The following is a 14988-nucleotide window of genomic DNA, read 5'->3' as shown; positions in this document are numbered from 1 at the left end:
TGTTTTATATTCAACAGTTTGTGTACATTTGGTTTCACTCCCCAATTACCATCCCCAGTCCTAACCCATTCTCCTCCTCTCCCTTCCCAGTAATGTCCCCATCCCTGTGCTCCTCTTAGTTGTGCATTCCTCTTCGTCCAGCTTTCCTCCATGTGAATGTTACCCCTCTGGTTCCCCATGGGTGATTGCTCCAAGGGATGTATCTCCGTAGAGTAGGTGGGTGCACTGCCCTGGGTTGAGTGTTCTGCGTGTAAGTTGGGCTAAGGACCAGCCCTTGGGAGTGAATTTTATTCTAGCCCTAAAGTGTGTCCTAGGGCCATAGTCTTGGGGGTCCCACCAGACTCCATCCAACCAGTAATTCTGGTCATTGTGTTTTTGGATTTTGTTTCATGTTTTTCCTCCCAGTCTATTCAGGATCTTCAGTTTTGATCTCTTCCCAAGTGGCTAGCATTGGTAGCCGGGCACCATCTAGGTCTTCTAGTCTCAAGATCCATCATGTCCTAGGTCTGATTGTTTCCTAATGCCCTTGGTTTTCTTCACTCTTCTTCGCTTCTGACAGTAGGAGACCATTAGCTGCATCTTAGGTGGCCACTTGAAAGCTTTTAAGACCTAGTTGCTACTCACCATTACAGGTTATGGAGCAAGAAATTTATGTATTTTGTTGTGTCAGTTGAGTCTGGTGTCCCCAAATACTATGGTCCTGAGTCAGTAGATCCAGTGGCTCTCCTCCCCCCATGTCTGGCTGTCTTTGTGGGATTGCTCTACATCCGTCTTCTCTTGCTTCGCTAATGATTATGGTTATTAGTATCTGTGCAAGATTAGCCTCAGCTGTGATGCAAGAATTTCAAATTTTGCAAACTGATATTATTTTTCTATATCATTTTTTCTCTAGTAAAATGTATATAAAAAATTTCTAAGTAATATCACCTACAACACAACAAAATCAGTGTTACCTATTCTATCTAAACCACAAAGGAAATGAAATACTAAGCTATTATTATTATTTTTTTTTTTATTGTTGCTGTTAGTTGTAAGGAAACATTGAGTTGGTTTCAATTCATAGTGACCCTATGAATCCTGTGGTCACAATGCTTCCTGGTCCTGCAATAGCCTCACAATCCTTTTACGTTTGAACTCGTTGTAGCCACTGTGTCAATCCATCTCCTTGAGGACCTTCAACCTTCATGTTTTTTGCTGACCCGCCTCTACTTTACCAAGCCCAATTGTCCTTCTCCAGAGAGTGGATCCTTCCTAATAACATGTCCAAAGTATGTGAGCAGTCTTGCCATCCTCTCTTCTAAGGAGCATTCTAGCTGCATGTCCTCTAAGACATATTTATTCGTTCTTCTGGTAGTCCACCGTATATTCAATATTCTTTGCTAACACCATAATTCAAATGTATCAATTATTGTTTGGTCTACCTTATTCATTTTCCAGCTTTCACATGCATATGAAGTGATTAAAAACAACATAGTTAGGGCCAGGAGACCTTAGTTCTCAAAGTGACATCTTTGCTTTTAAACATTTTAAAAAGGTCTTTTGTAACAGATTTGCTCAATGTGATATGTTGTTTGATTTCTTGACATTGATTGTGGATCCAACTGACATGAAATCCTTGATAACTTTAACCTTTTCTCCATTTATCATGATACGGCTTATTTGTCCATTTGTGAGGATATTTATGTTCTTTATGTTGAGATGTAATCGATAATTGAGGCTATGCTCTTTGATATTCATCAGTAAGTGCTTCAAGTCCTCTTCATTTTCAGCAAGCAAGGTTGTGTTGTCTGTATATCACAGGATGTTATTGAGTCTTCCTCCAAATCTGATGCCATGATCTTCTTCATATAGTCCTACTTTTCAAATTATTTGCTCAGCATACAGCTTAAATAAGTACAGTGAAAGGATGCAACCCTGATTCGCACCTTTCCTGATTAGAAACCACACAATATCCACTTATTCTGTTCAAATGACTGCTCTTGATCTGTGTACAGTTCTGCATGAGTACAGATAAATGTTCTGGAATTCCCACTGTTCACAATGTTATCCATAATTTGTTATGTTCTACACAATCAAATGTCTTTGCATTGTTCATGAAACACAAGTAAAGTACTTTCTGGTATTCTCTGCTTTCAACAAAGATCCATGTGATGTTAGCAATGCTATCCCTCATTCAACATTCTCTCCTGAATCCATTTTGAATTCTTGGCAGTTCCTTATCAATGTACTGCTGCAACTCTTTTTGAATTATCTTCAACAAAATTTTACTTGCATATTACATTAATAATATTGTTCAGTAATTACCACATTCTGTTGTGTCTCTTTTCTGTGAAATGGGAAGAAATATGGATGTCCTCCAGTCAATTGGCCATGTAGCTGTCTTTCAAATTTCTTGGCATAAACGAGTGAGTGCTTCCAGCGTTTTACCCATTTGTTGAAATATCTCAATTGATATTCCATCAATTCCTGGAGACTTGTTTTTCCCCCTTGTGTTCAGCCTAGCTTGGACTTCTTCCTTCAGTACTATTGGTTCTTGATTGTATGCTACTTCCTGAAATGGGTGAACATCAACCACTTCTTTTTGGTACAGTGACTCTATATAGTCCTTCTATCTTCTTTTGATGCTTCCTGTAACATTCAGTAATTTGCCCATAAAATCCTTCAGTATTGCAACTTGAGGCTTGATTCCTGCCCCCCAGTTTTTTAGCTTAAAAAAATGCTGAGCATGTTCTTCCCTTTTGATTTTTTTAACTCTGAGTCTTTGCACATTTGATTATACCACTTTGCTTTGCCTTCTTAAGCTGCCCTTTGAAATCTTCTGTTAGGCTCTTTTAGTTCATCATATCTTCCATTTGCTTTAGCTATGGTACATTTAAAAGCAAGTTTCAGAGTCTCTTCTGACATCCATGTTGGTGTTTTCTTTCCTTTCTGGTTTTTAATGATCTTTACTTTCTACATGTATGATGTTCTAGATGTCATCCCACAGTTCATCTTGGCTTTGGTCATTAGTATTCAAATGCATCAAATTAATTCTTGAGATGGTCTTTAAATTCAGGTGGTATATATCCAGGGTCATTTTTAGGCGCTCATGGACTTGTTTTAATTTTCTGTAGTTTCCACTTAAAGTTGTGCTTTGGTTACCTCTGTGTTGCTCTGATAGAAAATACCACAAATGGGATGGCTTTAACAAGCAGGAGTTTATTCTTACAGTTTTTGGAGGCTAGAAGTCCAAGTTCCAAGTGCCAGCCTCTAGGGGCTATGTGAAAGCCCCTTGACCTTGGACTTTAGCTCTGCCTCTTGCTCCCAGCCCACTGAAACTAGATGCATCTCTTCACTCAGGCAGCTAATGGCTGCTAGGCTAACAAGCCCAAGGTCAACAAATAAAATGGCACAGTCCCAATGTTACCAAACAACATGGCAGGCCACTAATTCAAGTCCAGATGAAGTCCCAAGATTGGCAGGGCATGGCAGGCTATTGAACAACGACTTGGCTACATGCAGAGTTCAAGTGGACAGAAAGTCTAGAGACCATTCCCAAAGCTGTTTTTTATATATATGAAGCAGACCACATCCCTAAAGCAGCTACTCAGCTGCTCCAATAGATTCCACCATGGAGTTAACTACTAATCTTACTATGGGGAATAACTACATCCAGCTGCCCAGCCACTCAACCAGGCCATGCCAAGTTGACACACAAACTTAACTACCACAAGTTGGATAGTATCAATTGGTTGTTCTGACTGATGATACTGAGCTTCTTCATCATCTGTTTCCACAGAAGTAGTTGATTTGATTCTTGTGTATTACATTTGATGAGGTCCACATATGTAGTCTCTGTTTATGTTGTTGAGAAAGGTATTTGCAATGAGTATGTCCTTGATTTTGTAAAATTCTATCATGTGATCTCTGACATCGTTTCTATCACTAAGGCTTTATTTTCCAATTACCAATGCTTCTTTGTTTCCAACTGCTCCATACAATCATCAATAATCATTAGTGCATCTTGATTGCATGCTTGGTCAATTTCAGACTGCAGAATTTGGTAAAAATCTTCATTTTTTTCACCTTTGGCATTAGTTGTTCATATGCAAATTTGAATAATGGTCATATTAACTAGTCTTCCTTATAGACATATGGATATCCTATCACTGATAGCATTGTACTTCAGTTTAGATTTTGAAATGTTCTTTTTGAGGATGAACACAGCACCATTCCTTTTCAATTTGTTATTCCCACTGTAGTAGACCATATGCCTATCTGATTAAAAATGGCCAATACTGGTCTATTTCAGCTCTCTAATGCATATAGGATACCAATCTTTATGTGTTCCATTTCATTTTTTTATGACTTCCAATTTTCCTAGATTCATATTTCACATATTCCATGTTACAATTATTAATGGATATTTTCAGCTGCTGCTTCTCATTTGACCATTGTTACCTCAGCAGATTAAGGCCCTCAAAGCTTTACTCCACCCACATAATTAGATTGACTTAATGACTGAGGAGATAACTCTTTCCGAGTTATATTTTGAATACTTCTAATCTGTTGGGGTTATCTTCTTGTGCTTTATCAGACAACATGCTCCTGATATTCATAAGGTTTTCACTGGACAGTTTTTTCAAAAAATGTATCACTAGATCCATTGTCCTCATCTGTCTTAATCTGAAAATTTTACTGAAGGCTGTCCACCATGGATGATGCTGGTAGTATATGAAAAACTGGCAGCATAGCTTCCAGCATCATAACAATATTTTTAACTGCAAATATTTTAATTAAAGTAAAAATATATGGAAAAATATACAGATGATAAGTATACACCTTAATGAATTATCCCAAAGTGAACACTTGTCTGAGCACTACACAGGCCAAGACATAGAATGTTACCAATGACCTCCATTTCTGTGCCTTCCCATCATATCCCTTTCCAGTCTCTACCCACTTCTTCCTCTTCAAGGGAAATGACTTTCCTGATCTGTAGTACCATGGATTATTTTTGCTTGCATTTGAATTTAAATTAATCTGCTTTATGGTTTTTTTTTTTTTTCCTCTGTATACCTTACTTCTTTCCATCAGTTGCAAATTGACATTTATATTTATTTTGTATGTAGCCATTTACTTTTCTTTATTCTATAGTGGTCCACTGAATACTTATACTAAAATTTATTTATCCATTCTACTTTGGAAAAAAAAAAGTTTGTTAAAAATAATGCTATTAGGAACATTCTTAATGCATATATTTTTTGAAAACATATATATTCATTTCTTTTGAATAACATAGTTGACAGTTGTGGAATTTCTGGGGAATACTACATGGTTTTCCAGGTTATTGTGCTAATTTCATTCATGCCAGTATTGTTAGAGGATTTCAGTCATCCTTTTTATTATCCAAAACTTGATATTGTTTTGCTTTTTAAATTTGCACCAGTCTAATGGGTGTACAGTGGGATTTCATTAAGTTTTTAATTTTCATTTTCCCAGTGATTAATAATGTTGAGCACCTTTTCATATTTATTGACCTTTTGGATAACCCCAGCCACTCCTTGGAAGGAAGGTTGGGCAATCTACTTCTGTAGTGATACCGCCTTGAATACCCAAGGAGGGGTCACTATGAGTCGGATCCGACTCGACAGCAGTGAGTTTGCTTTGTTTTTTCTGTCATGTAATTTTAAACCTCTTTTATATTTTTTTCCATTAGATTTTTCTCTTACTGATTTGTCATTTATTCTATTAGCTGGATACAAACATTTTGTTTATTAAATGTGTTTGAAATATACTCTATGACTTGCCCTTTCACTCACAAAATGGTATCATTTGATTTATCTTTAAGATAATATCACTAATTAGATAATTAATTTAATTAATTATATCTCTAATAGTGTCCTTGATTGTTTGAGTGTGTTTTTCCTTCTAGTAGTATATCCAAGAGAAAGCTTTTTATTTGGTTATTATATGTCTTTAATCTTCTTTACTCTGGAACAGTTCCTTAGCTTTTTATTACCATTTATGGCATTGACATTTTGAAAGAGTGCTAGCTAGCTAGTTACTTTTGTAATATATCTGTCAATGTAGGTTTGACTGTTTAGATTCACAGTTAGATTAGTATCAAACATTTTTGGCAGAACTATTAAAAAATAGTGTTGGGTCCAAACCCACCAGCCACTCCTCAGAAGGAAGATGGGGCAATCTACTTCTGTAGTGATACTGCCTCGGAAACCCAAGGAGGGGTTGCTGTGAGTCGGGTCCAACTTGACAGCACATAACAACAACATCATTTTTTCCCCCTTTATGTTAATATAAAGTTTAATAACTTATTTAAATGGAATTTTGTAAAATCTTGTCCTCAAAAAATAGTTTCAGTATCTAATGGTGGTTATTGTTTGAATCAGTTAGTACTGATGGTTGTTACAAAATGGTGGTTATTTTTAAATTTTGTCAACTTTTCTATGTTTATTAATTTGCATCCTACTGTAAAGAAGTATTAACTTACCCTTCCTCCTTCTCTTCCTTCTTTTTCTTATGCCAATAGGGACTCAGATTTTTTTTATTATTTTTCAATGTGTTACATTACTCGAATTATTCATTTAGATTCTCAAAATTTCTTTATTTGGCCAATGGGAGGCCCTTTTAATTCGTACCTGTGTCTTTTTCACCTTTCTCTGTGGTTGATGAGTACTTTCTTTCTAACACAAAATGTTTCAAACTTGTATGTACTTTCCCAGCCCTGCAATCTGACATTTCTACAAGGAGCCATAGTCCATTTAGTGAAAACTGATCAATGGAAATCTGTATTTACGCTCTGTTGGTATAGTGGTTAAAACATTTGGCTACTAATTAAAAGGTTGGCAGTTCAAACCCACCAGCTGCTCTGTAGGGGGAAGATGAGGCAGTTGGCTTCTGTGAAGATTTACACCCTTGGAAACCCTATCAGGCAGTTCTACTCTGTCCTACAGGGTCATTATGAGTTGAAATCAACTTGATGGCAGTGGGTTTGCATTTTTTTGGAAGTGTTCTTATTGCTACTAGACTATTGTGGATTCTACGCATTTTCAGCAGACAGAACATGCAAACATTAAAACAAAACAACAACAAAAAACTGAAGTTTTTACTGTTACCCTCTCCTTCCAAATGCAACATAGTATTCTTTGCCTTTTTCTCCTACGCTATATTTGCTTCTTCTTTCCTTCATGGTGAGAAACTGAATTCCTCACAAAATCAGTATGTTTTCTAATTTATTTAGTCTAATGATACATATAAGTGTTATATAATTTTTGGGGTAGATATTTTATGCATTTTAAATTATTTTTTTCCCTGGGAATTAAAGCTATAATGAATAATATTTTTTATTTCATTTTCTGGATATTTACTTCTGCATAGAGATAGATTTCAATAGCTTTTTTCCTATTAACATTGACTTTGTATTCAATGATCTTATTTAATTTGACAATTAGATGCTAATTCTAATAGTATATTTTCAGATTATTTTATATTTTCTATGGAGGATCATATATACAAATAATGTCAATTTTATTTTTTTCAGTCCTCATATATATTATTTCTCTTCCTTTCTTTACTGTCCTGGAGAAGACCTGTGGTACAAGGCTTAACAAAAGTGGTCAAAGCTGGCATCCTTATCTTACTTTGCACTTCAAAAAAATATTTTTTTTTGATGTTTCACTATTGTGTGATATTTGCTATAGGTTTTTTGTAGCAATCTTTATCACATTAAGGAGATTCCCATTTATTTCTGTTTTTATAGTTCTTTTCTGTTTGTTTCTTCTTAAAAAATAATGAGTAGCTGTTGAATTTCATCAAATGTGTTTTATACATCTAGTGAGATGACTGTATGACTTTCTCCTTTATTCTCTTATCTTAATGTGTGGCTTTTAATGATTATTGCTAAATGTTATGTTAACCTTGTATTTCTGGATTTAAACTGAATTAGTTGTGATATATAAGTCTTTTAAAATATATATTTAGATTCAATTGGCTTGTTAGATTCAAAATACTTGTTGGGGATATTTTAGTCTATTTTTCTGGGAAATATTGACATGTGTCATTTTGGACAGATTTTTTTTAATTTCTGTGGGCCTCTGTTCCTTATCTGCAAAAGGAAGCAGAATCCTGACTCTTAGAAGTCATATAGTGATTAAATTACCTCACTAATTAAAAATATTAGCATATACTCATTAAATGCCTTGCTCCAGATGAAAGACATCTTTGGTGAAGGAGGTAGCAAACTATGTATATATTTTGGATGATTATGATTTTTTTAAACCATAATATGTTAATTTTAAGACACTCTATTAGCACTGTGGTTAAAACATTGAGCTGCTAAACCAAAAGTTTAAACTTAGCAGCTGTACCATGGGAAAAAGATGAGATAGTCTGCTTCCATAAAGATTTATGGCCTTGGAAACCCTACGGGGATCACTATGAGTCAGAAGCAACTTGATGGCCGTGGGTTTGGTTTGGTATTAGTTTTATTATTTCACACATTAATTGTTATCTCTAACCTGTATCCTTTTACTATTACAGATGTTTCTCATTTGGTATCGGAGAAGGTGCTTCCACCAGCCTGATAAAAGGCATTGCCCGGGCAACAGGGGGCACTTCAGAATTTATCAATGGCAAAGACAGGATGCAGTCCAAGGTGAGGGATAGGTCTGTGTCCAGGGGCAACAGTCAGAGGGCCTAGGGAGCAGTGTGGTAGACACTGCCACAAGGGCTAGGGCAACAACATGACTCTTAAGATTCATTATTGTCCATCCCCAGGGCTTTGGGTTATATGCTTAGTGGGGCTGTTTTGGGATTTATGTGTGAAAAGGTCTGACTCTAAATTTTGGATAAATGATATATGGTCCTAGTAGCTGGGTGCTCAGAGATGAGATCCTGAAAGAGGTTGGGGCTTTATATTTGAGAGCAGAGGTAGAGAAGCTAAGAATTTTGGTTGTCATAATTGATAGTCCAGGTCTGTGTTATAGCACCTCTTTTGGTCCTATATGTTATCCTTCATGCAAAAGATACAAGGAAAACTGGAAGAAATGATTGTAATATGTCCCATAGATTAGAAGAGTGGTATATTGATGCTCCATTTGATCAGCATGCATAAGGGGAAGATGTATTCCTCTCTGGTTGTATTTCTGAATTCCTCTTTTCCATTAGGTACCATCTCTTATCTAATTCCTACTTTTCCAGGCATATCCTTTCCCAAACATTACCTTCATTCACATTTATGTTATTAAATCTCTTAGTCTTTGCTTCCTTTTGGTGTGGAACAAGTATAATATGTATTGGCTGTGTTATTAGGCATAACATGTATTGTGACACCTAGCACCTGGTATATAATCTATATTCAACTAATGATACTTGTCATTACTACTACGATTTTTGTGGTTATTCTGTCCTTTCTCCCCCCCCCCCCCAGGCTCTTTTGGCTCTGAAGCGTTCTTTGCAGCCTGTGGTAGAGGACTTCTCACTGAGCTGGTCTTTGCCTGTTGGTCTGTCTGCTAAAGTGCTTTCCCCAGAACAGTCAGTTATATTTAGGGGTCAGAGGTTAATCATCTATGCTCAATTGATTGGGCCAATGCCGGTGAGTTCTCATTTTTTTTTGTTCCTCTAGACAGAGTAGCTGCTTCCCTAAATCCTGCTCCAGACTTTATCAGTATAGCTAGTAGGTAGATTTGGATCTCATTAAGAGACAACACTTCCCAGGAGGATCCAGCTTAGCCACTTCCCCATCATTAAAAGTCTCTGATTTCTTGGGTTACCTTGGACTTAGTTAGAATTTTTTAATGGGTGATGTTGGGAAGCTTCTTTAGTTCTAACTCTTCTCTTGATGATCTGTCCTTTCCATCATACCTGTTTTTCTCTTATTTGTAGCCAAAGGAGGCAAGAGGAGAAGTATGCCTTAAGTACATACTTCAGGGCGAGAGTTTTGAGAATAAGGTGGCATTTTCTCTACATCCCAACCCTGACACCAAGTGAGAATTTACAATTTTCTTCTTCTATTTCCTTTCTTTTTGTAAGATCAGTTATTTCTCTAAGATGACATCTCCCCTGTAACCTACACAAATCTCATCTCTTTCCTTATCTGGCTTTTCTCTCCCTCTACCACTTATAACTTTTGAGGGTCCTAAGTAACTGGCACATGGGCATTTTTCTGTAAGTCACAGAAGTTTTCATTTCAGCTTCACCATTCACCGCCTTGCTGCCAAGTCCTTGCTCCAGATGAAGGACATGGGCTTCAGAGAGACCCCAGCAAATGATAAAAAAGAAGTGTTGAAGATCAGCCTTGAGTGTGGAGTCATAAGCTCTCACACAGCTTTCATTGCCATCAACAAGGATCTGAATAAGCCAGTTCAGGGGCCCCTGGTTCGTAGAGATATTCCCAGGCCAATTCTGTTGGGGGCTCATGCTACAATGCCAAGATATTATGGGTGTGGTAAGTATCATGCCTCTCAAATGCATGTAGAATGAGTAAGAGGGCCTGGATAACTAAGCACATTATTTAAAGGAACAGTTCATGAAAAGTCCTTAAATTGCCCTGTTTTCCTTGTCCCTCCATATCTAGGGTTTCTGGCTGGTGTTAAAAAAGTATTCCATGGTAGGGATCTAGAATATATAACACAAAGTGATCAAAAGGGAAAACAAAACAAAACAAAAACAAGGAAATGTTAATACATAGAAAAGGTACGTAAGCATTAAGTACTAGGTTATCTAAACCAGAAATTGGTTTGTCCTCTTGATGCCTGTATTAATGATCACACAGATGGCTGATGAACAACCTGATAGTGGTAGGAAATGGATGTTGATTGCCAGGACTGTGTCAGGCACAAGCCAAGCAGCCTTAATTTTGGAGAGTAGGAGCTTGAAAGCTTGGGTCTGGTGAAGGAACTCTCTGGACAAGATTCCACAGCTGGAAGGGAATTTACAATGATAGTTTTGGAGGCACTTTTGAAGATGAGTCCTATATCTCTCATGCAGCATCTATCTTGCTAAACTTTTAACTATTTCTGCATCTGTTATATATTAGTTGTTGTCCTTCTCATCGCAGATGAGATGCAATGGGAAGATGTGAAAAAAAAAAAAAAATGCATTTCCTATCCCTAAGAAATTACTGACTAGGGGGTGAGTTGTGGGAAAGGGTGAAGACAGCAAACAGATAAACAGCTTTTCAAGGAGGTATAAAAAATACTATAATATGGGTAAACCCAAGATGTGTGAAACCATGAAGGTTAGGTGTCAAACCCAGTAGGGGACAGAATGCAAATCAAAAATGTCTCTTTAAATAGGTTACATTTAATGGGAGACCTACAGGATTAGGTAGATAATCTTGGTAAGGAGTAGGGAACAAAAACATTCTAGGTATCAAAATCAGCATGTGAAAAGACTCAGATGAAAGATTAAGGAGTGATGTCAGTGATTTAGATGTTTTGATTTGGCTGCAACACACAAAGCAAAGTGAAGAATGAGGACAAATAAGGAGAATAATGCAGGGCCTACATTATAAAGGTCAAGGGACACTGATTTAGGCTGTAGGAGTGGTTGTACATATGGACATTGAACTGACTCAAGATGATAGAAAGACTTTGGGAAGATCCCCATAATCTAGGTTTCAAAATCTTAGATGATTATGAAGTGGGATCAAGAAGTTTGTCAATGATTATTATAAGGATGATATCTACCATTTGTATGGGTTTACTGTGTGCCAAACCTTGTTCTAAGTACTTTACACATATTGAGACAATTAACCTTTACTACGATCTTATAAGTCACTGTGCCATTTTACAGTTAACTATACTAAAGACTTTGGGCTGTATTTGGGGGAGCTTGAATGAATTTCAGGAGGGGATTGATGTGATTAACCTTGTGTTTTATGGACATCACTCCCAGTGTAAAGAATGGTTTCAAAAGAAACAAGATTTCTAGAAAGACAGATACCAAACTATTGTCTTAAATGAGGAAAAAGAAGTGGACTAAACTGAGGTACGAGCCATGTGTATACAGAGAAGAGAGCATGACTGACAGATTATAAAGAGCTGATTTAGTGATTGAGTGTGAAGATGGTAAGTCATGAATGACAATGCCCAGATTTCTGATTTGGGCAACTGGGTGGATGATGTAACCATATAAACAGGGAACCAAAAAACAAGAGTAAGTTTAGGGTGAGGAAGAATGTTGAATTGCTTTTAGAGCATTTGGAATGTGAGATGTATAGAGTATCTGTGAAGAAATCCAATAGAAATAGAGACAGATGAGTCAAATGTTCAGAGGAGAGATCAAAGTTGAAGATAGACATTTGGCTTGGGCAATCTACTTTCGTAGTGATACTGTCTCAGAAACCCAAGGAGGGGTCATTATGAGTCAGGTCCAATTCAATGGCAATAACAACAGCAGCAACAACCATCTAGATAATAACTAGTAGTTATAACAATGGATAAAATTATTCAGAGAAATGAGAAGAAAAGGGGGGTGAAATTGAAACCCTGAGGAATGTCTATTTTCTAAGGGATGGTCAGCAGAGGAGTCCAAACAAAAATGAAGAGAAATGAGGTCGGAAGAAAAGAAATGAGTGCACAGTCAAAACTAAAGCAAACTTTGGTACAATTAAGGGAGTTATACAAATATTAGAGATTGCAAAAAAGTCAAGTAAAATCTATAAAGGAACCATTGGGTTAAGTGTCAAAGAAGTCCTTGCTGATCTTATTAAGAGCAATTTTATTGGACTGATCAGGTGAAGATCCACACTATAGAATGTTAGAGAGTAAACAAAGGAGTCTGGTAGCGCAGCAGTTAAACAGCTGACTGAAAGGTACAAAACCACCCAGTGGCTCTACAGGATGAAGTCCTGGCAAACTGTTCCTGTGACGATTACAGCCTAGAAAGCCCTGTGGGATAGTTCTTTGTCACATGGAGTTGAAAAGCCTCTTTATGGCACCTAATAACAACAACTGAGAATAAATGAGAGGCAGAAAATGGGGAGGAAGATGCTTATGTAGATACTTTTTATAACTGTTTGGTTGAAAAAGGAAAGGGGTAGAGAATGATAACTATAGAGGAGGTTGTAGAGTGGAAGTGGGTTTTTGTGTATCATATATCTTTTCTGTTAGTTTTAGAATGGGGGAGCATGTTGCAATACTAATTGGAAGGTGCCAGTAGAAAGAGTTTGTGTGTGTTTAGTTGTTTAAGAAGGGTGTTTGAGAAAGGAAATGGACATGGAATCTAGAGAAGCAGTGGGTGGATGAGCTTCAAAACAAGTGACATTCTCCCACTATTGCCAGGAAGTTGAGGAAAGGTGATGGGGGTTAGATTTTAGTTTACAGACAGAAACACAAATTTTGGAGTGTCTGTCTGAACATTTTTCTATAGTTTTAATGAAATAGACGACAAGATTAGCTTATGAGTTTAGAGATGGGAGAAAAGGATATCTAAGGGAAGAGGAGAAGGCTTGAAATAGCCACTGTGAATAACTGAAGAGTGGACTGCCCGGGAGAAAGAGAAGAATTTGTGAAGGCGTGTTGAGGGTACAGATTAATTTAGACACCTTGACCTTTTCCATGGCACCAAACTACTAAAGAAGATTGTGATTTATATGATTCATTTGTTAGTACTTAACATCTTGGAGGTTGAGGATTGGATTAATTTCAAGGATGGAGTTTTCCAGGTGAGTGTGATGAAAGGACATTATGGGCATGGCTTTGAGATTGATAAGAGGATGATAAAGTCTTAGACCTAATATATAGCCTAAGGAGAGAAGACTGAATAGAGAAGAGGTTAAAGATAAAAGGAAGTTGGTAGACTAAAAATAGAGAGGTCAGGGAACTAGAGGTCCAGATGAGGTGAAAGATCACTGACAATAGGAACCTTTGAGCTCTAGTAGCATAGTGCCTACAGCATTTGACTGCTAACCAGGAGGCTGGTTAAGGAATAAGCCTCCAATTGTCAAGGCCCTTTGTCTGCTCCAGGAGCTCTGGTGGTGTAGTGCCTAAGGCATTTGACTGCTAGCCAGAAGGCTGGCAGTGCAAACCCACCAGCCATTCCTTGGAAGGAAGGAATCTACTTCCTTGGAAGGTTGGGCAATCTACTTCCATAGTGATACTGCCTCAGAAACCCAAGTATGGGTCACTATGAGTCAGATCTGACTCCACGGCAATGTGTTTGGTTTGGTTTAGTTTGCCTGCTCCAGAGAACAGCAGGCGTTTCATTGTCAGTGTCTGTCCTGGTGTTTTTTCAGCTTATCCAAAGACTTCATCCTCCTACTATATGCCTGCAGCTGAATCCATGAGGAGCACTCTTTATTACTCGAACATGCCATGTCAACTAAGAAGCAATGGAGGTTCAAGGGCTTTTGGTCGCTGTAGGCCAATGAGTTACAGGGAAATGTACACTCTAGGTAAGCGTCTCTCCAGAGGCTTTTCTCACCAATGTTTGTGTGTCATACATATAGGAATAGACAAATCCAAATTTCTTGGTGTCAAACAAAAGAAGAGATGCATGTCTCCCAAAGAGACCTCCCCTGGGATGGGAAGGACTCATTGTCCCACCAACACAACCAACTTGGAAACTCAACAGTCAGGTGAAGGTGGGCCTCAGTTTGTTTCTATGACCTATGAGGACTGAACTAATTTTCTATGCTCTGCTCTTGTGGCTTTCTGTACCTAGGTGATAATCCATTTTAAAAGCATCGGTCAGAGAGTGAAATTTATCCAGTCTCTAGATTTGCCGTGGTCAGTGCAGCTTAGTCTACAATATAGAACCCTGAAACCTGCTACCCAGTGGAGTCTGGGGTGAATCCTAGTTAAATAAAACACATTTGCTGACTCAGCTCACGTAGTTCAGCAAACTGGAGGCTTCCTATTGTTTTTCTTTTCCAGTTATTCTTGATTTGCTCATTTTCCTGACTGCTAGTCAAGGTCAATTCTTCTGAAAGAATTGGCCAGGGAAAACCTTATGAATAGCAAAGAAACTCTGTTTGGTACATTACCG

General features: G+C 37.5%; 1 protein-coding gene across 1 annotated transcript in view; it reads left to right on the top strand.

Moving 5' to 3' along the window:
* VWA5A (von Willebrand factor A domain containing 5A) overlaps nt 1-14988 on the top strand; it is a 32040-nt gene that overhangs the window by 9301 nt on the left and 7751 nt on the right. The window contains exons 10-13 of the mRNA XM_007949953.1: nt 8539-8653; nt 9428-9592; nt 9883-9983; nt 10191-10444. Of these exons, the coding sequence (XP_007948144.1) occupies nt 8539-8653; nt 9428-9592; nt 9883-9983; nt 10191-10444 (635 nt within the window). The remainder of the gene's footprint in view (nt 1-8538; nt 8654-9427; nt 9593-9882; nt 9984-10190; nt 10445-14988) is intronic.

Source organism: Orycteropus afer, unplaced genomic scaffold (assembly GCF_000298275.1).
Source record: "Orycteropus afer afer isolate SDZICR_OR568_19922 unplaced genomic scaffold, OryAfe1.0 scaffold00258, whole genome shotgun sequence".
In the NCBI taxonomy this organism is placed as follows: Eukaryota; Metazoa; Chordata; class Mammalia; order Tubulidentata; family Orycteropodidae; genus Orycteropus; species Orycteropus afer.
Note: the sequence above shows the minus strand (reverse complement) of the source record. Positions and strands in the feature narration are given on the sequence as shown.